Here is a 27,792-nt window from a genome sequence, read left to right as displayed (position 1 = left end):
GGAAGCCACATTTAACAGCAACATCTACTTCCTTACCAAATGCAAGAACCAAAACATCATCCCCAGAGGACTCACTAGCTATAACCCTCTGGACACTATCTACACCTCTAAATATGCTGAAGAACTCTGCAAAAGGACTTCAGAAAAACTGAGGCATCATCTGCTGCATCAGAAGTTGTTCCAATAAAAGATAATACCTTACCCACCTTGTCTCTCTCGCTTAGAAGAGTGAGTTACTGCATATGTGCCCTAACAAAACTCTTCAGAAACACGTTTGTTCTGGGAGTTAGTTCCGAGATAGAATGTAAAGTGCATTTAAAAAAATCCTAGTATCTTATTTCTCATAGTTATTTAGCTAATGACCCTTACTGTATTTTCAATGCAGTCTGATTTTAACTGCGTCCCCAGCTGGCTGACTTCCCTTCCCCAACTAGGGCAGAATCTGTCTCTTGGCTAGTGATGGGGTACAGTGAGCCACTCCTGCTCTACTCACATTACCTTTGATTGGGAAGAATCACCTATATTCATTCTAGGCTGGATATGTTACTAACTGGAGGTAGGAAACAGTTCAGATCTGTGATGTGTGCACTCCTGATGCTGTATAAATAAGATTGAGACTTTCTCTGTGAAGCCCATGTGTGTGTACATTGATTTGAACTACTCTAAGGCAGTCAATATGAGGACTGAATTTGGCTAGTACAAGGAATGTTTACTAATACTCACCCCAAACTTGGGATCCAGTTGAGGACTGAGGTTTTATTTTGTATTTTTGCAAATTATTTTTGGTCCAGTTCAGTGTTTTTAAAAAAGGTAATATTGTATTTTCATCTTGGACCCTGTTCACAGACCTTGTAACTTGGGGGTTGGATTTGGCAATAAAATTTGCCCCTATTGTGTCCTATAACAAGGTCCTTCTCAGGCATTTTAACCATTCTTTACAGAACTAGTGGATAGGTAATAATGTGTGTAATTGAGAGCTGGATTGATCACAGATGCAGTCAGATGCCATTTTTGTCAGAACAGTTTCTGTAAAAGTTTCTGTAAAAGTCTAATCTAAATTCACATGGTAGACATGAACTTCAAAGGTGCTGTTACAGTCTGTTGGGCTTTTAGTATGCAATCCAAGGATTCGTACACCTGTAATCAGGGTGGATTTGATTTAAATCAAATTGATTTAAATAATTATTTAAATCACTAGTCGGGAAGACTCAATTTAATCAGGGTTTTCTACATAAAAGTGCATTCTTGTTGGTTGTTATAATCTTAATACATATTCTTCACAACTCAGAGATAGATGTAGATTTCATTTTTAGAAGGTGCACACCATACATTTTCAAAATAAATCACTGTTTAAAAACTTTTCAGATTAGTTTTACAGCTATATCAGAAAATGAATGATTGTTTGGTTATTTCATTTACCAAAGGTAACTGAAGCAGTTCACCTCCCAATGACTTCATAAATATCTATCTCCAATTCAACAGGTTAATCATTAATGTTTGGAGGATTTTCTTGCCATCCTGTATTAGGAGGAGAACATCACCAGACAGACATTTAAATTGTTTTATTTAACTAAAATAACAATGTTAAGTATTCTGGATTTTTTTTCTTCAACAGCAAACATATAATAATTTAACAAAACAAGCATATGTCCCTCGCTTCTCATGTTTATCTCCAAACTTCCTCTCCTTGTCCAGATCTATTCTGCCCCCAACAATCTTCTATTCATTGAACTTTTTGAAACTTTGCACTTGTAGAGAGAGGTAAGGGATTGACTCCGTGTACACAAATTTGCAGAGGGACAATAGAGTTGAGGTCTGTTATTTCTCACCTCTCTATATTATTTATTTATTTAAAAACATTTTTGCTGTTGCCTCTGGAGACACAAATCCACAGTTTGAGAACTGCAAAACTAAGCATCTCTGCTGGTATCTTCTAGACTGAGAACTGAGTCCCATTGGGTAGATAGAAAGATTAAACCAAATAATCTATATAGAAGCTTGTGGAACCCCATAAGATTGGGTCCCTAATCCATGAACTATTGGAACTCATTTACAAAACTTTTCTTAAACATTACATGACTATATTGTCTCATACTATAGAATTAGAATTTATAATCCCTATTCCATGATGAGATATCTTTGAGATATAATGTTTCTTAATTAAAACTATCTTTAGGTAAGTGTTTTCCTCAAAAAGCATTTTATCAAAAAAAATCTGATTAAAAAAAATTTTTTTTTTTAATCATTGATTTTTATCCACCCTGCCTGTGATGGATTGCTCCTTTTTTAGAAAAGTAGTATTAAAAAAGTAAACGCATTTTGCTACCTATAATTAATTTAGCAAATGCCTGGTAACTCCTCTCTACAGCCAAAGCTGTCTCTTGGGCTGGCATTTCTTTTCTCCTTTCTGAGGTGGGGAATGTTCTGATACTGTTGGTTCTTTCTACCAAGTGGATACCCTGTGATGTGTCTACTGTACAAAGTGGCGAGCTCTAATCATCCTCCACTTCCCATGCTAAATGGTGGAATGTTTTTCTTTAACATGGCTCAAACTGCTCCTGTGTTTTCACTGCGACATGGCCTTTGCAGAGCTTTGGAAAGGATCAGGAGACCAAAACTTAGTGAATTGGGAAACCCTACACACCTTTAAGTCACTAAACAAGTAAGAGATTAATAATGTCGCCAAAATTCTTGAATTTTCCCTAATATCTCTTAAACTCAAATAGGCAATAGTGGCTTTGGTGACTAGTGAAAAATAGTGATCTTATCCTTTATCAATGTGCCATTGAAAATGGGAGGTCTGTGTTTGCATGACAGACCATTTCACTTACAGTACAATCTTCTGATTCCAAAGTGGAAAAAAGAAGAACAGGAGTACTTGTGGCACCTTAGAGACTAACAAATTTATTAGAGCATAAGCTTTCGTGGACTACAGCCCACTTCTTCGGATGCATACGAAGAAGTGGGCTGTAGTCCACGAAAGCTTATGCTCTAATAAATTTGTTAGTCTCTAAGGTGCCACAAGTACTCCTGTTCTTCTTTTTGCGGATACAGACTAACACGGCTGTTACTCTGAAACCTGTCAAAGTGGAAAAAGTGACCCTAAAGCCTCCCTTGGACGGCAATAGTAGAATTCGGATTCATGAATGTTGTCATTGGAAATGCCACCCCAAATTCAGATACCTGATCATCAAGCTTTGGACACTGGCAGTCTCTGGTGATCAAGCTTTGGATGTGGGAATTCTTCTTAATAGCACTCAGTGCTCCCACTGGTTCTGTAGTGAGCCTGACCGGATATCTGGAGAGCAACGTTATGGGATGAAAAACACTGCTGTCCTAACCATGTTCATGATGCACAATTTGGCAGAAAGCAGTACAGTTTCTAAAGCCTGTACTTTTTCTAAGGAGATGTGCCAGAGTGCCGTTTCAGCATATTGCTGTGTTCTGAGCATGGCTTGGTTTGTGGAGCATATTACTATAGTGGTATATGACATCCTGGCTGTGTTAAACCTTTATTACTAAACTCTTATAACTCCTCTGAGACTAATGGTTTGTGTTTTGTGATTTCTCAGGACCACTTCCAAAACAGCATGCAATATTAGTTAGTGAACGTCTTTTTTGGAGGGGAATGGATTGTTGGGGGGGTTAGTCTATTACTAAAATCTGTTTCTGCTGAAAACATCTTCTTTGTGTGTGTAGGATATGAAAAGATATTACTTCAGCTTCTTTGGTTTCTGGTGGTATAGAGCAGTCTCTCAAAATCCTCTGAAAGAGAATCTGTAAAAGGAACAAAAAAGCTGGGAACTGACTTCACAAAGAAACTGTTTTACAGTAAAAGATATTAACTGAAAAGATGAAGCAACAGTTTAGAAAGGTGAACTAAAACTGGATTTGGCTACATCCATTGCACACTGCTATTGTTCACTATGTTCTTTGTCTTTTACCCCATCTTACGTTCAGTCCTTGCAGCTGAAGTAAGACTCGATGGAGACACAGGTAATCATATATTGTACAGGGCATCTGAATTGACTGAGCAGTGGTAATATTCAACAAACTGGTGTCTTCACTGAATGATGAAATCAGTGCAGGGATAGCAGTTGCATAAAAGAAGGGCTGCCTTACTTGTCCCTGCATCAGTTCAGTATGGCCGTACAGCTTGTTGGCTGCTGGAGTTTTGTTCACATATTGCTCATAATCGTTGGTGTATCAGTACCATCAGGGACATTCTGTGTGTGACGGGTTGGATCACAGAAACCCCCTTGGGAGCTGCCACCCGATGTGCAAAGACTACCTCTGCTCCTGTTTTCCCTGCCAGCTCAGGACTCCAGCACCCTGTCTTGCTGAGCCAGACACTCCCGTCTGCTCCAACACAGACCCAGGGTCTGAATCACTTGTCCCAGAGCTGCAAGTTTACCCAAATGCGGTGGACCTAATATACCTGGATTTCAGTAAAGCGTTTGATACTGTACTTCATGAGGAATTATTGGTTAAACTGGAAAACATGGGGATCGATATGAAAATCCAGAGGTGGATAAGGAATTGGTTAATGGGGAGAATGCAGCGGGTTGTATTAAAGGGTGAACTGTCAGGTTGGAGGGAGGTTACTAGTGGAGTGCCTCAAGGTTCAGTTTTGGGACCCATTTTATTTAATCTATTTATAACTGACCTCGGAGCCGATTGCAGGAGTGGGCTGATAAAGTTTGCGGATGATACGAAGGTGGGAGGTGTTGCAAATTCGGAGGAGGATAGGGATATTCTGCAGGGAGACTTGAATGAGCTTGTGAATTGGAGTGTCAGAAATAGGATGAAGTTTAATAGTGAAAAGTGTAAGGTGATGCACTTGGGGATGACTAATAACAATTTTAGTTACAAGATGGGGACGCATTGGTTAGAAGTAACGGAAGAGGAGAAGGACCTAGGGGTCCTAGTAGACCGCAGGATGACTATGAGTCGACAATGTGACGTGGCGGTGAAAAAAACCAATGCGGTCTTGGGATGCATTAGGCGAGGTATATCTAGTAGGGATAAGGAGGTCCTGCTTCCGTTGTATAAGGTGCTGGTGAGACCTCATTTGGAGTACTGTGTGCAGTTCTGGTCTCCCATGTTTAAAAAAGATGAACTCAAACTGGAACGGGTGCAGAGAAGGGCCACTAGGATGATTAGAGGAATGGAAAACCTGTCGTATGAAAGGAGACTAGAGGAGCTTGGGTTGTTTAGTCTGACAAAACGAAGGCTGAGGGGGGATATGATTGCTATCTTTAAATATATCAGAGGGGTAAATACGAGGGAGGGAGAGGAATTATTCCAGTTTAGCACTAATGTGAACACGAGAACGAATGGATATAAACTGGCCGTGGGGAAGTTCAGGCTTGAAATTAGACGAAGGTTTCTGACCGTCAGAGGGGTGAAATATTGGAACGGCCTTCCGAGGGAAACGGTGGGGGCGACGGACCTGTATGGTTTTAAGATTAAGTTAGATAAGTTTATGGAGGGAATGGTTTAATGGTAAAACATAGTAGCCAAGGAATACCAAGCAATGGTAGGTAAATAATATAATGGCTAACAGGGGTCAGGCTAGAGACTCTTGCCTAAATGCTCGGGGTCTTACTGATCGCCATATTTGGGGTTGGGAAGGAATTTTCCTCCAGGGTAGATTGGCTGAGCCTCTGGAGGTTTTTCGCCTTCCTCTGCAGCATGGGGCAGGGATCACTAGCAGGAGGGTCTCTGCCAATTGAAGTCACTAAAACACAGGATTGGGGACTTCAACAGCAGAGTCCGGGGAAGGGGTAGGGATGGTTTTGTGGCCTGCAGCATGCAGGGGGTCAGACCAGATGATCATAATGGTCCCTTCTGACCTTAAAGTCTATGAGTCTATGAGTCAAAAACAGCTCACAGAAGTGTGCTTGTCTTTAGCACTCAGATGCCCAACTCCCAATGGGGTCTAAACCCAGATAAATCCGTTTTACCCTGCATAAAACTTATGCAGGGCAAACTCATAAATTGTTCGCCCTCTATAACACTGATAGAGAGATATGCACATTTGTTTGCTCCCCCAGGAATTAATACATACTCTGAGTAAATTACTAAATAAAAAGTGATTTTATTAAATACAGAAAATAGGATTTAAGTGGTTCCAAGTGGTAACAAGCAGAACAAAGTAAGTCACCAAGCAAAATAAAATAAAATGCGCAAATCTATGCCTAATCAAACTAAATACAGATAATTTCACCCTCAGAGATGCTTCAGTAAGTTTTTTCTCAGACTGGACACCTTCCAGGCCTGGGCACAATTCTTTCCTCTGGTACAGCTCTTGTTCCAGCTCAGGTGATAGCTAGGGGATTCTTCATGATGGCTCCTCCCTCCCTTTGTTCTCTTCCACCCCTTTATATATCTTTTGCATAAGGCGGGAACCCTTTGTCTCTCTGGGTTTCCACCCCTCCTCACTGGAAAAGCACCAGGTTAAAGATGGATTCCAGTTCAGGTGACATGATCACATGTCACTGCAAGACTTCATTGCCCACTTGCCAGCACACAGATATACAGGAAGACTCACAGGTAAACACAGCCATCTGCAGACAATGGTCCTGGTTAATGGGAGTCATCAAGATTCCAAACCATCATTAATGGCCCACACTTTACATAATTACAATAGGCCCTCAGAGTTATGTTTTATATTTCTAGTTTTAGATACAAGAGTGGTACATTTCTACAAATAGGATGATCACACTCAATAGATTATGAGCTTTGTAATGATACCTTACAAGAGACCTTTTGCACGAAGCATATCCCAGTTGCATTATATTCACTTATTATCAAATCTTTATAAAACTATCCCCGTTACATTATATTAACTTATTATCATGTTTTTATAAAACCATATAGACTGCACAACGTCACACTGTGTTGTATCCAGATTGGATTGATTTAAATCAAAACAATTTGAATCACCAGTTTAAATCATAATTTAAATCAGTAAGGAGGAAACCTTGATTTAAATTACTGATTTTAATCGTGTTTTGCAATTGTACTTTTTAGTTATTTTCCTAAAGAAAGATTGATTCTCATTAGTTGGTAACCATTAAAACATGTTTGCAACTAAAATCTGTCCTTTACACTAAATTTGGTGCTTTTTTTTTTTGCTAACCGGGGGGGGGGACACTATATCTATATTATCTCAACCCCCTTCTCTTAAATTTGTTTGAGCAATTATGTAGCTTAACTTACTTTTATTCAGATTCTTAATTTGTACATTTGTAATATGTTAGAAAATGGTGAATGATGCATTTCTTATTTACTAGATAATATTTTTACTTGTGATTTGTGTCAAGCTTTGTGGGTGGGAATTCAATTAAAAATACACAAACAGAATTTTAAATTTTGCTGTGAAATAAAACACTTAATACATAAGAAAAAAGGCTATAAAAGGTTATGAAAGTATGTTTTGTGTTTATAACTAACTGATTTATAAACAGAGGAAGTATTATCTGTAATTAATTAATTGAACTGATTGTTTCTGGTCACTGTGTCCTTCAAGATTTTGGAACTAGTAGATGTCATCCTCTCACACTTAGGTTTTTATTAATAGAATGAAAAAAGAAAACAAGCTTCCCTGCTTTTTTAGTTCCCAGTTGGTTTCTCACTTTTGAATGAACTAGTCATTGAACTGAGCATGTTGAATAAACTGAAATTAAGAAAATATACTCTTTGCATCTGCAGAAGAGGCTACTGCTGTCAAAAGCTGGTTTAACACTTCAACAAACTCTGCTTCTAGGTGCTTAGCCAGAGACTTCCACCAGATCAGTGGTTTGACTTACTTTAAACTTGGCAGCAGACATGTACAGAGTAATATTATTTTTTGTATCTAATTTAAATGATTTAAATAGATGATAGGTTTAAGCCTTAACATAGGTTGTCGTCATTTCAAATGTAATTTTAATTGTTTGTTTAAAAAACAACACCCTATATTTAATTTAAATTTAAAACCAGATTATTTTATTGTTTTATTTTATTTTTAACCACTTGTTTTTATCCACTCTGTATCAAGTGTCTGTCCTCTAGTGCTCAGTAACTCTTACTTGGAGCAGAAGACTTGTCTAACTAGCTGTGCAGCTGATTTAAGTAAAGCTGCCTTCTCACTCTTGGCCATGTGCAGAGCCTGTAAGAGCATGTGGAATTTGGGAATCATTCTTTCCCATCTGCAGCTTCAGTCACATTGATGCATGCTCACCAGGCTGTGTCATGCTGACGGAACTGGTGGCTACTGGGCAGGCAAATGTTTAGGGAGTGCTGATTGTTTGAGTGGCTGCAAGCCTGCAAGGCACGCATATGCTATAGCGCAACCAGAAATGATGGGCTTGATGAAGGAATTATTGGGTGAAATTCTGTGGCCTGTGTTATGCATATGGACAGATGACATTGTCATAATGGCCCCTTCTGACCTTCAAATCTTATATAGCTTTTGAAAGAGAGATAAAAGTCAGATCCTGACCCCCGAATTTACTAAAAATCCCATGGCTAGAGCCCTGTGCGGATACAAACTTTGTATCCGCATCCAATCCATGATCCACAAACAGGGTCTGTAGATATAAAGTGGATATCTTCAGATTTGCAGGGCTCTACCCATGGCATTTTGTGTCTAATCTAAAAACTTCTGTGGTGACTGAAGAACTAGTGAAATTATGGTTTCATCTAAAGAGATAAGACTGAAAGCTGAGCTGCTGAGAGGACAAGGGATTTTAAGACAGACTTTTAAAAAAGTTTTATGTTTTTGTTTTGTATTTCACACTATTTATCTCCCAGCGTTAAGGAAAAGCATGTCTTTGTTTAAGATTCAGCATCCTCGCCTCTTCAGTTTATCTGTCATAAAGAAGGGAAAATTGTAGATGAAAATTTCCTAACTCAAAAAGTGTTGCATCCAGCACATTACATCCAGCCTGGGGGAATTCTATATAAGACCTCTTCTTGACAGATAAAGAAGAATTTCTCAGAATTAAAAATTAATGGTTCCTTAGGTACCAGTGATTGTGACTTGATCATATTTACAGAATACGGTCCAGTAATATATGTATTTGACGCTTTAAAAGGTCACATTCACAAATCTGAAAACAATTATGAGCCAGATCAGGTGGAAGGAAGAATTTAAACAGAAAAATGTGAATGATAATTGAGAATTATTCAAGAACCCTTTACTAAATGTCCAACATACCACAATCCAGGAAGAAGGCTGTATTGGTTAAAAAAACAAACTAGTGTAGAGGGGAAGCAAAAGCAGCTATAAAAGAATGGAAGAAAGGGGAAGTTGATAGACATGTATATAAATTAGAAGCTAGGAATTGTAGAAATTTGATAAGGGAAGAGTTAAGGACAATAAGGAATTCTTAAATCATATTAGGAACAAAAGGAATCCTAACAATGGTATTGTTCCTTGACTAGATGTAAGTGGTAGAATTGTCAATTATAAAGCAGAAAATCCAGACGTGTTCCATAAGTATTTTTGTTCTGGATTTGTGGGGGGTGTTGGTGAATCAGATGTATTCATCATGAGCATTGGAAGTTTTAAGAAGAGACTTTATTAAGGGCACAAGAGCCAACTATCCCAGTGTGCAGGAAAGACAGGAAGTATGGTAAGTGATCACTCAGGGTTAACCAGGAGATCTTCAGTGACCTGAAACTCAAAAAAGAGTCATACAAGAAGTGGAAACTAGGTCAGATTACAAAGGATGAATATGAAAAAACAACACAAGCATGTAGGGACAAAATTAGAAAGAGCAAGGCACAAAACAAGATTAAACTAGCTAGGAGCGTAAAGGATAATAGGAAAATATTTTACAAATATCTCAGAAGCAAGAGGAAGACCAAGGACAGAGTAGGCCCATTACTGAATGAGGAAGGAAAGACAATAGCAGAAAAAGCAGCAATGGCCAAAATGTTAAATGCCCTTTTTTGTTTCAGTTTTCACCCAAAAGGTTAGCAGTGAGCAAATGACGAGCATAGTCAACGTCCCTGTAAATGGGGTAGGGTCTGAGGCTAAAATAGGGAAAGAATGAGTTCACCTTGGTCTACGCTAGTAACATGTTGTGAACAATCCACATCCTTGAGCAACGCAGTTCTACTGACCTAACTCTGGGGTAGACAGCGCTGTGTTGATGGGAGGGCTTCTGTAGCCTCTCGGGGAGGTTGATTACCTGCACTGACAGGAGAAGCCCTCCCATCGGCCTATGTAGCGTCTTCACTGAAGCGCTAGAGTGGTGCAGCTGCAGCCTTTTTAAGTGTAGCCAAGTCCTTAAGAATTATTTAGACAAGATGTTTTCAAGTTGGCAGAGCCTGGCAAAATACGTCCTACAATACTTAAGGAACTGTCTGAAGAGATCTCTGAGCTATTAGCGATTATCTCTGAGAACTTGTGGAGGACAGGAGAGATCCCAGAGGACTGGAAAAGCGCAAGTGTAGTACCTATCTGTGAAAAGGGAAATAAGGGCACCCCAGGGAATTATAGACCAGCCAGCTTAACTTTGGAACTCAGAAAGATAGTGGAGCAAATAATCAATTTTTACTCTCCTAGGGCAGTGGTTTTCAAACTTTTTTTTCTGGTGACGCAGTTGAAGAAAATTGTTGATGCTGCGACCCAACAGAGCTGGGGATGAGGGGTTTGGGAGGGACTCAGGACTGGGGCAGAGGGTTGGTATGTGGAAATGGGGCTGGGAATGAGGGGGTCAGGGCTCTGGGGTGGGTGTGCAGGCTCTGGGGTGGGTCTGGGGATGAGGGGTTTGGAGTGCAGGAGGGGACTCCGGTTTTGGGGGGCTCAGGGCTGGGGCAGGGGATTGGGGCGCGGGCTTACCTCGGGCGGCTCCTGGTCAGCGGCGCAGCGGAGGTGCTAAGGCAGGCTTCCTGCCTGTCCTGGCACTGTGGACGGTGCCCCAGAGATGGCCTTTCTGAGGTATAGCATAGGGGCGGTCTCTTAAAAGCAGTAATTGATAAAGTACAAGCTCTAACCACATGCCTTGTCCTCCAAACAAAAAGGCAAGTGAAGCAGTTCTTGGGCCTGCTGGGATATACTAGAGGTTTATCTCTAACTTCACTTCACTCATGGCTCTCTAACAGACCTTATAAAAAGACAGTAACCCCAGAAAACTCCAGTGGGATGGGAATTGTGAAGATGCTTTTAACACATTGAAGCCCCGCCTGTCAGTTGCCCATGGTTTTTCATCTTGACTTTTTGCAAGAATTTATATTACATACAGATACAGATGCCTCAGATATAGGAGAGGGCCCTGTGCTTTCACAGTACTTTGCAGGTGAGCAGTACTCGGTCCTATATTTAAGTAGAAGATTGCTCGCTGGGGAGAGGGCCTTTTCAATTATCCAAAAACAAGCACTGGCAATTTAAGTGATTTGTAGATTTTCTCAGTACTACCTGCTGGGTAATCCCTTCTCATTGATCACTGACCATGCCCCCGGCATTGGTTGGATACCACGAAGGACTCGAACCCACGTATAATGCAGTGGTACCTGGCACGTCAACCTTATAGGTAAAGATCGTGTTTTTCAAGGGAGGTCGGAGACGCGGACACTTTGAACCAGGAACTGCTTCCCATTTTGACGGATGGAGCATGTGATAGGGCACACCTTAATCCCAGCCAGGAAAAGGATAATGCGGTCCTCTGGGCTCAGCTGATACTAAATAGGCATATGTGCAGAGCCTCTCCACTGGGAGGAGATGAGCTTAAAAGGGAGATTTCAGAGTAGCATCCGTGTTAGTCTGTATCCGCAAAAAGAAGAACAGGAGTACTTGTGGCACCTTAGAGACTAACAAATTTATTAGAGCATAAGCTTTCGTGGACTACAGCCCACTTCTCCGAAGAAGTGGGCTGTAGTCCACGAAAGCTTATGCTCTAATAAATTTGTTAGTCTCTAAGGTGCCACAAGTACTCCTGTTCTTCTTTTTAAAAGGGAGACAGTCACAGGAAGGGGTGGCAACCAGGAGGGAGACTGCTGTGCTTCAGAGTTTGCTGATTCCTGCAACAAAGCTGCTGGGAGGAAGATCGCTTGTGAACCTCTGCTGCCTATAAGAGCCCACCAGAGCAGGCCCGAGCTGATTGCAGCATGGTGGGGTTGAAGATAAGCCCTGACCTGGAGTCTAGCTGTATTTAACCTTCATAGGCAAGCTAGGCCTCTATAGACTCTCTTGAAACACTCAGAGACCGAGTGTCCCCATAATTGTAAGGACTTTTAAAGGAGAAAGGGTTCTCCAAATACCCAAATGGGCAGAGGCGTAGCGAGCGCCCTCCGTACCCTCTGACCGGAGGGGGCCCCGCAAGGAAGGGGGCCCCTAAAAGTGGCAAAATAAATACCGCATTCCAGTTTCTGCATTGTAAGGGGCCCGCCTGGACATACGTTCGGAGGGGGCCACGTTCGGAGGGGGCCACGTTCTTTGTTGCTACGGCCCTGCAAATGGGACCTACAAAAACCCAGCTTATCACAGGATGACTTGATCACATTCGATAAGTACCTACATGGGGAACAGAAATTGGATTATACTGTAGATTCCTCTTCAGTGTAGCAAACAGAGGTCTAACGAGATCCAGTGGCTGGGAATTGGAGCTAGACAAATTCAGACTAGAAATAAAGTAAAATTATTTTATACCTCAACAACATCCCCCAGCAATGGGGCATTATTATTAACTATTCATGATTTGTTTTAAATAATGTGAATTCTGGCTGTGTCTACATTTTGTGAGTGCTGTCAGCAAATGCAGGCATGCACAGAAAGAGACAGTCCCTGGCCCAAACAGGATCAGCATTCAAATCCTTTTTTTGTATGATGTAGATAGCAAGCTGAAGCTTCTTCCACTTTTCAACACATGTGAATCCTCTGGGTGCTCCAAGCATTAGACTTTTGCTGCGCTACACAGCTAAACAAATAAATAAATCCCATGCTGAACACGTAAGTGTACCTGTCGGTCAGGTTTCACATGTATAAATCATTTCTTTTTCGTCAGCTAATCACCATCTGAGATTCTCTAACTTCAAACAGCACCCTCTTTTGCTAGATGCCTGTTATCGTCTGTAACACTGGGGAACAGTGGGCATGCGTACCTGACTGGTGAAGAGGTTCATGTTCCTCCTGATGGAACATAGCAAGGGGGATTACCTCCTTAAAACGAAAGAAAAATGCAAGAAACACATTGCAGTGATATGTAGTTCTCTGCCTTGTAATGGCAATGGGGGTATCGCTCAGAGTGACATCTGTAGGCCATAGATGCCGGACTGTGGTGTATTTGCCCATATTTGCCAGATGGCATGTGGTTCCTGCCCCAGTACACCTAAACGTACTCTGAAGGTATGGATTGATTCATATGCACATTAAAACGTAGAGTATGCAGCCTCTACATGATAAATGGGGAGAGGAAAGAGAAGCCTCTTGTAAACAATTCATGGATTTTTTTAAAAGGGGAAAATGAACTTGTACTCTTGTGTTACAGATTCAGTGGTTCTTTCCTTTGACTCCGTTGGACGTACAGTAGGCTCAGGTACAACATCCCCTTCTTCCCCCTCTATCTCCCTCACAAAAAGGCTTTTATTTAATTAGACTTGGTAGCCATGTTGGGAGGCAGATAACAATGAGTCAGATCTTGGCGCAGAATTACATTGAAAATTGGCTGTCTAACCAAACTGGCTAAAAATATCCCTTTGTTATGAGCACTGGAAATGTTAAGGGACTTACTGTGGCATGAGGTCTTGTCTACATTTGAAATGCTACAATGGCACAGCTGCATTGCTTTAGTGCTTCAGTGTAGATGCTACCTATGCCGATGAAAGGAGTTCTCCCCTCAGTTCAGGTAATCCACCTCCCTGAGAGGCCTGTCTACACGGTGACTTAGGTTGGCTTAACTACGTCGCTCAGGGGTGTGGATTTTTCACATGCCTGAGGGGCGTAGATGGGTTGATCTAATTTTCTAGTATAGGCCAGCCCTAAAACGTGAAACCACTTCCAATACTCAGGCCATGTCCACACTAGTACTTTTGTGGGTATAACTTACGTCGCTCAGGGTGTGACAAAAACACCTTCTGAGTGACATAAGTTACACTGACAGAAGCACCAGTGTGTACAGCCCGATGTCTGCAGGAGACGCTCTCCTGCCAACATAGCTACCGCTGCTCGTGGGGGTGGTTTAATGATGTCGATGGAGAGCTCTCTCCTGTCCGCATCGAGTGGCTATCTGAGCAAACTTGCAGCAGTGCAGCTGGCACCGCTGTGCTGTGAGCTCGCTGCTGTAGATGTGAAGTCAGTCAGGCAGAAGAGCTGGGCGCACCCAGTGAGGTTAATGGCCCAGTTGCTAGTGTGAAAGACGTTGAATTGATGTTGCCCACTGACGGGAACAACGGTTTCATTCTGCCAGGAGAGGTTCTCAGCTGGACGTGCAATTGAATTATGTGAGGGAAGGGTGAGGAGGAATGCTCTGAGGAGGGAGGAGGGGAATTTCTATAGTTTCTCAAGCAGGGCTGTGATGTTGTTTTCTGCAGAGCTAAGCAGAGTTAATGAACCCAAGGGAAGCGTCTGGATGATCACATTCCTGTTGCCCTCTGAGTATGACCATGTGTATTACTGGCCATCACATAATTAAATTGAAGCAAAAAGCAAAATTGAAAGGGTCTTTTGTGCTTGGGCTGCTTCAGGGAACTAGTGAATATTAGCTTGGCTGTCTGCAGCACAACATGGTCTGTAGTTAAGGCACACTGCACTGAGGTAGACATTTCTATAGAGTAGCCACAACATTGGATAAAATTCACTTGACACAGTTTATAGTTGTGTGTGTAAAGTACCTACGCAGGGGTTCTCAAACTTCATTGCACTGCGACCCCCTTCTGACCAAAAAAAAAATAAAAAAAATTGCTACATGACCCCAGGAGGGGGAACCGAAGCCTGAGCCCCATCGCCCCGGGCGGGGGTGGGCCAAAGCTGAAACCCAAGGGCTTCAGCCCCCGGGGGGCCTGTAACCTAAGCCCCGCTGCCCAGGGCTGAAGCCCTTTGGCTTTGGCCCCAGGTGGTGGGGCTTGGGCCCTGGGCCCAGCAAGTTTAACACAACATGTCCTTTTATACCTGCTAAAAGTCTGACCTGATTCCCTTTCCTTTTCAAAAACAAAATGTGCTCCTGGATTTCTTTTGTCCAATACTCTTTCCTCCCAGGTTGGTAGGAATAGTTTGCTGCCTTCCAGCATGGTACTAGTCTTCTGCCTGTATGCGTATCAAACAGAGCCTGCTGCCTGGCACTATAGTGACGCTTGTGCAGAGAACTCAGAGTTATCCCGGCCTTGGTGTCATTAAGCCTGAAATGCATTCTGATGTTCTTTCATCATTCTCTGATCTGTCAAGAGTGCATGATCTGATTCAGGAACAGCTTAGGGTTGCTGGCACTGCGTGCAGAATGGAAATGACGCCAGTCGTCTTGGTGCTTTGCATTAACCCCTCCCCCAACCCCTGCCACACTAACTACTGTGCAGAGTTTTCTCTTGTACTAAAGGACAGTTTCTTTAATCCTCAGAAGTGGGCAAGAATGGAAAAGATTAAAAGTATATGAAATATCTGGGTGAATTCAGAGGGGCATAATTCGATCTTGGTTTCCCCTGAATCTTTGCTTAGCTACTTACCGCTAATTCCATGGATAATTTGAGTTTGGCATACCTTTACAGAATCCTGACCGGTTACTCATCAATGTGGCGTTACAATATTATCTTTCTATGTGCCAGTTTTCTATGAATGGTAAAAATAGGAGCATTATCACCGGAATGGGGTGTTACAATTTGAGAGACGATAAATAATTAGAAATTTAATTTATTCATGAAAAAACAAATTCTCTTGATCAGTGTCTCTGAAGTCGTGTTTTTGTGAGGGGTGGGGAACAAGGCTAGTTGTAAGCAGGCTGGCTCGCTGGGACTATTTGAAGAGACAAGTCCCTGTCCTCTGACATCTCAGGGAGAGCAGTTGGAGTCAGTAAAACACCCTTCTGTAACTCCATCTCCCCTAACAAAATCCAATTTCTCCCTTCTTATTATGAAGCAACCTGCTACTCAGGAGAGAGGGGCTGAGAAATGCCCAAGAGAATAGGTTTTCCAGAGATCTGTGTGCTAAATTGGCCTTGTAGTAAAACCCTTGGATTTATTATACTGCAAATTTTAGCTCATGCTGAGAATTGAGACATCAGTCTGTGTGTGGTCTCTGCCCACTGAGGGATAGCTTTCCTTGTTAAACAGGAAGGAGAGAGAGAAAAACTGTGACTCTTGTTCTTCCGCCGTCCATCCCATCACACCTTGCTGTGAACCCAGGAACTGGCAGTGCCCAGAAAGAACCTATAGCTGCACCAGGCCCAGCCATTCCGAGTAGGTGTTGTTTCAGGTCGGGGTATAAAAGGGGGGAAAAGTTGAGTATTTAAAAAAAAAAGTTTAATCAATCACATCATCATTCCTAGGATTTCATATTTTAAACAAGCACAAGGAAACTTTCTATTATTCCCTATCAGCTCTGTGTTCTTGGGGAACCAGGGCGCAGTGTTCAGCCTGTCTGACTCATGAAAGACCTACCCCCCTCGCCCCAGCTTCTGCTTGAACCAAAGCCCATCAGAAGCAAGACTTACAAACAGCAATGAAAAGGCGGTGGAAGACTCACCTAAACCCCTCTGGACAAGGGTGACAGCTTGGAAGTGCTGCTTGACCCAGCCTGCTGAGTTGAGGGACATAAGGGGTAAGCTTGGTAGTGCTGATTAACTCGGTCCTCTTAGACGCACTCTGTTAATGGGTGTGTGTGTGTTTGTCTGATTCTGGGGCTGGAAGAATCCAGCCCTAGGGAGCCTAGGTCCTGCAGGACAGCTCCATTGGGAGGGAACTTGCAGAAGGGAGAAGTAGAGCTCCATATGGGAACACAAGTGACACAAGCAGAATTACAGAACTCCCCCCCCCCCCCCCCCCGAAGAGTAACCCTAATAAATGACCATACCCCAAAGTAATGGGCAAATCTGGTAACACTATTTACAAATGGGCAGACTGGGTACTTCGTTTAACCTTTTAGAAGTGCTCAACTATAACCACTAATTCACGTCTTTCCATGGCCAGAATAATTTTTTGAATTGACTGTAAGACTTCATCTTGGTTTTGTATTTACTGTTCTGCTTATGTGCAATTCTCAACTTTCAGGGGAGCCGAAAGACTGCTGCACTATTAACTCTTCAGCAGGTGGAGGTCAGGGGGTAGTCAGGATAATGCGGTGAAATGTGCAGAAGGATTGTCCGGCGGTCACTGAGCACCTAGCTGTGATTGATTCACAGAATAGCATTGGCATGGAGCCTGTGGCTAGCTGATGTGCTGAGAGATGAAGGAGTGAGGTTTAGAAGTGTAAAAAGACATATGGCCCTAAATAAAGGGGGTCCCTGAGGCCACATCATGATCTTGTCTGATAGCTGGGGCTGGATGTTTCTGGGGTTCTCTGGCCCATGCATCACAGATAAGATCTTGAGCAGCAAGGGAAGGTTCGTGCTTTAGTCCTGGGTGTATTGTCTGGACCAGCTGTTTAGTTGGGGCCAGACATGATAATAACCCGTGTTCTGAACTCTGGGGACTTCAAAGTAGAGAGGGAGTTTGAGTGGGGCCCGGATCTCATTCACCTGGAATGGATGCTAAGTGCTTTTTTATAGTTGCTTTGTTTTACATTCAGATGCTGGCTACACCCACTTAGAGCTTAAAAATCAAATTTATATCTCCACTAATTTTGTCCAAGAGGTTGTTGGGGTTTTTTTTCTGTCTGAGAGCAAGCAGATTAATTGCTGTGCTCCAGGCCTGGGGAGGATAAAGGTGCATTGACTGCTGGAAGCTATAGATTGAGCTTTACTCACCATCTTGCTAACATACAGATTGAAAGTGATAAGAGTTTTGATACATATATGCCTGTGTGTAAATCGTATCTGTGCACCTGTCAGAACCTGAGGTTTGATCCACAGTTGCCAACTTTCATGCGGTAAATAAGCACCCCGACTTTCACAATAAGCCAAAAATCAAGCTAATCCCATTTCAAAGCAAGGCCAAAACAAGCCAGTCCCTAAGAACTCCCACACGCTGTGACTAGATTCCCCCGGCATGCAGTCTGGGACTGTGGTGGGCCCCCTGTGCTCTCTGCCCCTGCTTGCCCCTTGCCACTGCTTGCCAGGAGCCAATCAAAAAAAAGAAGCAACAAGCTACAAGTCAAACAAAGCTACAAGCCAAAAACTAGCCAACAAGCAACTCACAAGCCAATTAAGCCAAAAACAAGTCCAATTTTTGTGTTTTTTTCCCCCATGGGTTTGGCATGTCTGGTTTGGTCCCAGCAGTACCTTTGTCGTAATAGCAGCTGGTTTAAGCTGTTGGCTGGTTTAAGCAGCTTTGTTCAAGCAATTTAAATAGTATACAGGTTTTGAGCCTCCCACATATTTTAAGGTAACCTTAATCTGTTGGTTTCTAATCTGACCCTTCTCTTCTGGGAAGTAGTGTGGACTGATGAATATAAAGAGTGGTTTTCAAAAATGCATGAGTGATTTAAGAGCAAAAGACCCATGGGGCTTTAGGTGCTTGTGAAAATCCCACCCAAAATGTACTGTAAAGAAAAGTATGACACAGAAAGCAGTACAGAGCTAAGTGGCAGAAAGAGAGTCTGGGATCCAAAGGACAAATTTTGGATGGACCCCTCTGATCAAGCACTGACTGCTTAGCCGTTGCATGTTTGGGGTTGTATTGGTATCCATAGATCCTTCTACTTAAATCCTGGACCCTGATTCTTTTCTTTGGGAAAAGCTGGAAGGTGTTTCTCTCTCTACGTCCAAATAACTGAAGGGGCTGTGGCCGGGGTGGGAGGACATATAGCACTTTCTTTTGCAGCAGCAGCCTTCTCTTTATTCCCTAAGGCACACATACGGTTAATTTGGTGGGTAAGAGGGTTTTGTTTAGTACAGTGGATTTTGGTGGTTTATATTTACTTATTCTGCAGAACTGCTTTCCCTTTTTGTTAATCTTTTATTAATGGGACTTACTTCCTATTTTATTTATCTGACTATAGAGTAAATGGGAGATGGTGGATTTTTGCCAGTGACTTTCATGTGCTGGTTGTCTGGGGTAGACAGTCTTTCCATGACTTGACCAACATACACAGTATCCCTGTCTGTTCCCTCACCACTCCTGTTGAACGTTCAGCTGTGAGGGTATCCATTCGGAAATCTTGAGAATTGGTTTATAATGGATCTTACAATAATAAAACTTCAATGTCATTTTTCTTTGTCTTTGGTATCTCTGCAGATTGTCAGCCTCCCCTGTAGGTCACTGAGAGCTCATGCACATTACTTTTTTATTAATATTATCTTTGATTTTTACTAGGAAATATGATACAACTTCTAAAATGGAGAAACATATTCTCTTGAAAGATTCACTAAGGGATCATTAACTGTATTTACGCAAGTGGACACGTGGCATTGAGTGAAATAACAGTTTATTTAGCAAAGAATGTGAATGGATTTAAGCAGATAACTTCTTGGGAGAATAAAGGGCATATGCAGTTCATGGGGTGAAATCTTTCACTTTCATATTGGAATTCATTCCCTGAATTCAGTCTAAACCAGACTAACAGATTTTCCTGTCCATGGAAGTTACTGTAATTTATTAGGAAAGGAAAAAACTCTCAAGATTTACACATTCCATTCACTTTATTACGAAAACTGGAACCTCTCAGCCTTTTATTATTACTAAAACATTGGGTTTGGAATGACATCAGTTGTCTCATTCTCTGAACTAGTGAAACTTGCACCTATTTTGAGGGCAGGGTCATGACTAAGGCTTTTGTCATGGTTATTTTTAGTAAAAGTCATAGACAGGTCATGGGCAATAAACAAAAATTCACAGAAGCCGTGACCTGTCTGTGATTTTTGCTTTTGTGGCTCCATGGTTTTCCCTGCCAACGTGGTGGCTTGGAGCTGTGGGGCTCCCCCTCTGCCCACGGCAACTGGAAGCTGATAGATAGAGGGGCTCCACCCAGGGTGACCATATTTTACAAGAAGAAAATGGGACACCCCCAGCTGCTCGCCTGAGGCATCCCCCTCCTCCGGCACGAGGCTGTCACCCGTTGCTGGAACCTTGCAGGAGGCCTCCTGTTGCCGGATCCCTGCCAGGGCCCCTCTGGCTGCCAACTCCCGAGTCCCGCAGCCCCTGGGGCTGAAGCAGAGAATGTAACGGAGGTCTCTAGAAGTCACGGATTTCACCCGCAACATAAATGTAGCCTTAGTCATGACTGCTACTAGAGACACCTCTTCTGATAGATCATCCGTGGAGTGGTATTGGCGACTGCTTCTCAAATCATTGCTCACTTGCTCTTCTTTCTGGTTGGGGATGAATTATGTAATCACTTTGTCTAATGAAGACGACCTCTCTAGTATATTGCTTTCTACAGGATATAAAGCTGGGGCAGATGTCTTGGGGGCCACCAGATCAGGGATTACAGGGAAAAGCAAATTAAGGGATATTACTTGCGTTTGCTGCCAAATTTGGAGCAATAAATAGTAGTCTCATGATTTCTGGTGTTACCAGTATTCTCAGGGGATTGGTGATAGGATATGGAGCCTTTCTCCTTAAGCTCACAGGTTTGAGTTGCAGCTGTGTTGGTTGAGTTCAAAAATCATTGCCGTCTGATGTAATCTGTGGAAAATGAAGTATTGGTCTCAGGGTATTGGATATTTATCCACATTAGCTGGCACAATTATTGGCAATTTTAATAGACACTAAATGGTGATTATTATAGGCTGAGTTGGTAATTGCTTTCTACGCTTAAGGTTGCCCAACACTTCTTATTATCAGATCCCGTTTTCAGTTGCTTGTGACTGTGCCAAATTTGAACTGTATGGATTGAAATTTCCTATGCTAGCTGTGTGTCTCAGGCTGAAATTTTGGGAAAGTTTCAGAAAAAAGATTCAGCCATTTCTGAGAACAAGATTTGGGAAAAATACATTGTTTTGTCCATGTTTTTAAAATGAACTTATAACTGTTTATTTGAGAGACATTCTATTACCTCCCGTACTTTGGAGTCAGAATGTGAAATTTTGTAAAGGGGGATTGTCAGCATGGTATCAGGGATGTGCCTTTTGCTGCGCCAGTTAGAAATGAATGCCAACATTTGGCCAAGTTTTGTAAGTCTTTGAAAAATCTCAGTTCACGCATGACCAGTACAGACTTGTTAGAACTTGACAGCTAAATTCCCCAGGTTTCTCCATGTAGTGGGCATGCTCCAGACTAGGGTTCCAGGGGCTGAGCAGGACTTCCTTTGCCATTCCTGCTCCTGACTGCTGTGGGTGCAGGAACGGAGCCCAGGGGGACAGTCTTCTGTTGGTACTCAGGCAGTGCCTGACTTGAATGCAAAGGGAGCAGATTGGGCAGAGGAGCAGCGTGGGGCAGATGAGTAGGAGCTCGGGGTGTAGGACTGGAACTGGGCCAAAAGCCTGGGCCTGGGGTAAGTAGACCAGACCACCTTAATTATGGCATTTCCTAACCTTTGACTGCTTGGTTTTGCAATCTTAATGGGTTTTTTTAAAAACACTTTTTGTGTTTAATTATTTATATAACCTTCCAAATCATGCTACATGCTTTTATAGCTTTAAACAGGTTCCTGCACCACCGAGATTGCAATCTAAGCAGTAGAAAAATGAATCAATTCGAGTCCCTGCTTCCCCCAACACTTTCAATATTACCTTTCTTTAATCTGGACCTATGTTAAATATTGAAGTTATTTAACCCTTTGTTTTCCCCTTCCATAACCCAATTATTCCTCTTCCTCGCTGATTCATATTTATAGTGACCCTTAGCCTATCCGCTTGCAGTCCTTCCTGCTCCTCCCTCTGAATAGTCTTCTCAGTCTTGATAGAGATTGAACTGCACCAGGACAGGGTTGACACATAGTTGGGGAGAACTACTACTACTAGAGGACTTCAGTCTCCTGAGATGTCCAGCTTAATTCCGCTAACAATCAATAAAATTTAAAATAACAAATGAAATTGGACTTGCTTTTCCACCACGCTGTAAAAGAAGTTTAAAACTGTAATTCCATACGGAGGCCCTGATCTGCAAACAAGCAGCAATTCTTTCTCGATTTTTGTGGCACAAATCATTCTATTCACAGTTATCAAGTAGATGTTGAAGGAGTAGCACTTGTGCCTTCTGGTGTGATTATTTGTGGGTAAATGTTTCAAAATCAGGCTCGTAGTGGGAGGCCAAAAATACGGTGAGCCAAATTCATCCCTGATATATTGACTTCAGTTGAGTTCACACCAGTGAACAATTTGGCCCACTGTGTTTCTATATATCTGTGTTGCTATCGCTGTAAAACGCAAATTTGAAAACTTGTATTTGGTTTAATCCTTCATGTCCTGGGCCGGTCTGTTTGGGTGGTCTGTTCACAGTTTACAGAGATTAGACTAAGCGCTTCCCACTCACAGACCAGCAGCTGGATTACTGTTGGATGCTGGGGAGAAAGGTCCATATTTGTGCCAGCATTTAACTTGGCACAAGATTTGCATCAGTTATAGAAATTGCTATGCTTGGCTGTACTTCTGTTTTTATAATCCCTGTTATACTTTTATTATTAAATTGTTGACAGCTATTAGGTTCTGATTCAACTCCAGTCTTCCCTACAGTATATAAATGTGTTTTATTTCTGACCTGAGGAGACCTCATGGTCTTCTGGGGTTGGAGGAAATTTATTTCCCATGTTCATTCAATTCTGGGCTTCCCCACGTTCCTCTGCCATTCTTTGTCAGCTGTGGTCTATAATTTCCTAGCATGAGTGAGAATGTAGTCACCAGGTCTGTTCAGTTACATCTATCTCTCAGCATACTGCTTCTTTAGTATCAAAGGGGTAGCCGGGTTAGTCTGGATCTGTAAAAGAAGCAAAGAGTCCTTCTCCGGATACATCCGAAGAAGTAGATATTCACCCACGAAAGCTCGTGCTCCAATACGTCTGTTAGTCTATAAGGTGCCACAGGACTCTTCGCTTCTTTAGTGTATTTCCCCTGTGGCTGAGAGGGAAAACCCTTTTCCAGATTCTCTCTCAGACTGTTCTGCCAGTGAACCCATTGTAAGAATCTTTTTATTTGTTTGTTTAATTTAATATCTTCTTTTTTGGCCTGTTATTTCATACATCACTCCTGTTGTAATGAATGATATAGCCACAATGCCTTGGAATTAATGGGAAATCCTGTTGTCTACACCAGAGTGGCATCAGACACTATAGACAATGCAAATGTAGTAAAGCAAACAGAGAAATCTGAGGGGCATTGCTCTCTGAGGGAAATACTGTAACTATGAGTTAGGATCAGGCTGTGTTTTCCACACAAAAAGATGATAGTGAGAGCTGTCTAAAGAGAAGGACCTGGTTCCTCTTTTCATCTTACAAATGCACTGAGATGCTGTAGCGGTAGGTGTAGTAGAAGATTCTAGATAGATCTTAGGGTCTGTTAAGGCTACGAAGTATGTTCTGTAGTACTTTGAGAATGGGGGAGGGATAGCTCAGTGGTTTGAGCATTGGCCTGCTAAACCCAGGGTTGTGAGTTCAATCCTTGAGGGGGCCACTTGGGGATCTGGGGCAAAATCAGTACTTGGTCCTGCTAGTGAAGGCAGGGGGCTGGACTTGATGACCTTTCAAGGTCCCTTCCAGTTCTAGGAGATGGGATATCTCCATTAATTTTTTTTTTTTTTTAATGGCTCTCCTGTTTTACCACCTGAGTATATAATGTGTAGTGACTGGAGACCTGATTTTGTATGAACAATATGTTAAGCGTAATTTAAAATAAGAATACTGTATGGACTATGGGGGTGTGAGTTGCACAGCACAACAGTGTGTTGCACTCCAGCTGCCCTGTATGGACACTGCTCATGCAAACTAAAAGGTACCTGGTGCGTGTCTCCACACAGGGCAGTCAGAGTGCATCACTCTGGTGTACTGTGCAGTTCAGACCTCTGTAGTCCACACTGCAGCACAGTGTCGACAAGCCCTAAGCCTGCGTTATGCGCTCAGATTTCCAAACATGCGATCATGTATTGCTTTAGTGCCCCCATTGTGCTTGATTCTGCATAGTAATTATAAGGCCTCAGCCTCCACTCACCAGTGTGCTTGTGCAATTGCACAATATCATAAAGGCAGGTTAAAAACAAAGCAAAGTAAAATAAAAATCATCTTAAAATTAAAAGTGGATGAATGTATATGTACTGTGTGGACATAGCGTATCATTGTGTGCCTGTTTGTTCAGTGGAGCCTGAACAAAGAAGTCTTGTGGTACTGGAGTCTTGCTTTTCAGTGTTGTGCTGAACAGTAAGGGTTGACTCTGAACTGTGTTTGAATGAAGTTTGCACCTCAGAAGGCCTGTAAAATGAACTTCTATAGCAGAACAGACAGCACCAAGTTTCTGACATCAAATAGCTATCACAGGTACTTATCTCTGAGTGCCTCATAATCTTTTAATGTATTTTATCCTCACACCACCCCTGGGAATTAAGGCAGTGGTGTTGTCCTTGTTTTTCAGATAGGGAACTGAGGCACAGCAAAGCAAAGTGACTTGCCCAAGGCCACCCGGGGAATCTGTGGCAAAGCGGAGACTTCAACTCAGGACTCTCAGTCCTTGGCTGGTGCCCTAACTGCTGGACTATCGTTCCTCACTGTTAGTAAAGGTTAGGTTTATAAATAGCCATTGGTAGAAACAGGAATTCCCAGAGGTCCATCTAGTCTAGTATCCTGTCTCTGACCATGGCCAGTACCAGATGCTTCTGCAGGGTGTTTACATCTTCCTCTGTAGGAGGTTGTGAAATAAACTGCCCCCCACAGTAGGCCTCAACCTGATCTCCAGTAATTAGAGATTGGCTTAAGACCTGAAACACGAGGTTTAATATCCCTGCCAATCTTTATCTTTAATTGTAACAACTCTGGATATTTTTGTTATCCATACAATCCCTTTTGAGTCTTAAATTCTTGGCCTCTGTGTGGCAATGAGTTCCACAGTTTAATTACACATTGTATGAAAAAGAATTTCCTTTTTTCAGTTTTGAATTTGCCACCTTTTAATTTGATTGACTATTTTATTGTTCTTGTATTATGGCCCAGGGAGGAAAGAAGTTTCTGATCTACCGTCTCTAGATCATTGATTACTTTATATACTTTTATTATTCATAGATTCATAGTTTAAGACCAAAGGAAGGAACTGTAAGATCATCTTGTCTGGTTTCAGAGTAGCAGCCGTGTTAGTCTGTATCCGCAAAAAGAGGAACAGGAGTACTTGTGGCACCTTAGAGACTAACAAATTTATTAGAGCATAAGCTTTAGTCCACGAAAGCTTATGCTCTAATAAATTTGTTAGTCTCTAAGGTGCCACAAGTACTCCTGATCATCTTGTCTGACCTCTTGTGTATCACAGGCCATTCATTTTCACCCAGTTATCTCTATATTGAGCCCAATAACTTGTGTTTGACTAAGCATCTTCCAGAAAGGCACCAGTCTTGATCTGATCATGTCCCATCTTATTCGTCTCCTCTCTCAGGGTAAGCAATCACACTCTTATCAATCTCTCTTCATATGAGCCTTTCCTGTGCCCTGGATCATTCTCCTTCTTCTCTCAGCTCTTTTTACTTGAATCTTTTTGAGATGGGGAGACCAGTCCTGCCCACAGTATCCAGGTGAGGCTGCACCACTGATCTATACAAAGGCATTAGAATATTCTCACTGGTCACTATCATATTCCTGATTTTTCCTAACGTTGTGTGTGTGTTTTTTTTTTTATCCCAGCTCCACGTTTGAACAGAGGTTTTCATTGAGCTGTCTGCAGTGACTCACTGGTCCCTTTCTTGGGTTTATTCAATTAATCTAGAATCCTGTAAGGGGTCTGAGTAGTTTAATTGTTTTCCCTGCTAATGTGCATTACTTTGTATTTATTGAATTAAATTTCATTTGCTGTCATGTTGCCCATTCATCTAGCTTGTTTAGCTCTCTCTGAAGTCCTTCACAGTCCTCTCTGGTCTTGAGTAACCTAAAAGACTGTATGCTATCTGCATATTTTACTCCTGGGGAATTTTGCGCTACTGTGCATGCATAATTAATGAGCTGCACATATTTTTATTTTTTTGCGCAGAAAATAAGCTTTGCCGAAATGTTGCTGCAGTTCTGCCTTTTGCCCACCAGAGGGTACTGTGGTGATAGAACAAAGCAGTAGCTCCCGCCCAGCCCAGCGAGGGAATAAAAAGAGCCTGCCTTCGTCGCAGCGCCTGTCAGGCCAGGTCAGGTCAGGAGGCAGGGGCTGTGGGGAGACAGACAGCGTGAGGTGCTGGGCTGAATGGGAGTGGGGCCACAGGGAGGAGGGAGGTGCAGGGTGAGGGTGTGCGGAGCTACATAGGGACAGGGAAGTGGCTGAGTGCTGGCACAGAGACGCATGCGGATGGGGAAGGGGGTACAGAGCCACATAGGGACAGGGGTGGGGTGCAGAGCCACATGGGGATGGGGGGAATCAAGTGGGTGTCTGCGTGGGGGTGGAGGGACACGTGGACTGAAGTTTCAAGGACACATGGGGGTGTAGGAACACATGGGGATGGGGCAGATGTACCTGACTGAATGGGAGAGGCTAGGGGTCAGCCAGGGTCTGCATGGGGGAAGCTCCCTAACAATCCCTCCCTGACCCTCAAAAAACCTGTTCCAGACTTTTCCTACCCATACCCAACAACCCTCCAAGTTCACACCCAGGCTCCTTCCCAGCAGTTTACTTCCCTCTCTCTCAGCTCCTCCGTTACCCCTGACTTCCCCCAGCCTTTGCACTGCTTCTGAGGGGGGCAGGAAATATGGTTCTGTATTGTAGTTTAAATGATTATTACTCAGAGTTCTGTATTAATATGCCTCGTAAGGAATCTATGTGTCAAAAAACATTTCCTGAATCCCTTTTCGTTGTCTGTATTGTTACAGACACTTGCTGACAAGTATTTTGAAATAAATGACCAAAAATAATTGAAACTGGTATAATTATATTGTGTTATTTTGACAAATAAAATATGCAGAATTTTGCAATATTGTGTGCAGAATTTTTAATTTTTTGGTGCAGAATTTCCTCAGGAGTAATATTTACTGTCTCCCTACTCATTCCTTTCTTTCCAGATAGTATATTAAACATTACAGAACCTAGTTATGGAACCCTAAGATCCCTGCTGTTAGCCTTTTGCAACAATTAAAATGACCTTTTAATTCTAGTCTTTGCTTTCTGTCTTCTAGACAGTTTTTTGTCCATGAGAATAGTTCACTTCCCACCCTGTGGCATTTTAGCTTGTGTAGTAGACTTTTGTGTGGGGCCTTGTCAAAGGTGTTTGGAAGTCTAAGTAAATTGTACACATCAGATTGTTCAGTAATCCCATCCCCTGCAATCAAGGTAGGACTAAGTATTTTCTAGCCCATCCCTGACAGATGTTTGTCCAACCTGCTCTTAAAAGCCTCCAGTGACAGAGATTCCACAACCTTCCTAGGCAATTTATTCCAGTGCTTAACCACCCTGCCAGGAAGCTTTTCCTAATGTCCAACCTAACCTCCCTTACTGCAATTTAAACCCATTGCTTCTTGTCCTATCCTCGGAGGTTAAGGAGAACAATTTTTCACCCTCTTCCTTGTAACAATGTTTGATGTACTTGAAAACTGTTATCATGTCCCCCCTCAGTCTTCTCTCGTCCAGACGAAACAAACCCATTTTCTCCAATCTTCCCTCATAGGTCATGTTTTCT

The 27,792-nt window shown here is 42.4% G+C and overlaps 1 protein-coding gene across 11 annotated transcripts in view; it reads left to right on the top strand.

Moving 5' to 3' along the window:
• ST3GAL3 (ST3 beta-galactoside alpha-2,3-sialyltransferase 3) overlaps window positions 1–27,792 on the top strand; it is a 382,649-nt gene that overhangs the window by 111,981 nt on the left and 242,876 nt on the right. For 9 of the 11 annotated variants that reach the window (XM_054038595.1, XM_054038593.1, XM_054038592.1 and 6 more), the window contains one exon: window positions 13,482–13,529. The exons of the other annotated variants lie outside the window; for them this stretch is intronic. In XM_054038595.1, coding sequence (XP_053894570.1) covers window positions 13,482–13,529 — 48 coding nt within the window. The remainder of the gene's footprint in view (window positions 1–13,481; window positions 13,530–27,792) is intronic. 11 annotated transcript variants of the gene reach the window in all.

The sequence above is a fragment of the Malaclemys terrapin genome, chromosome 8 (assembly GCF_027887155.1).
Source record: "Malaclemys terrapin pileata isolate rMalTer1 chromosome 8, rMalTer1.hap1, whole genome shotgun sequence".
Taxonomy (NCBI): domain Eukaryota; kingdom Metazoa; phylum Chordata; order Testudines; family Emydidae; genus Malaclemys; species Malaclemys terrapin.
The sequence above is the reverse complement of the archived record's forward strand: the minus strand, read 5'-3'. Positions and strand labels throughout refer to the sequence as shown.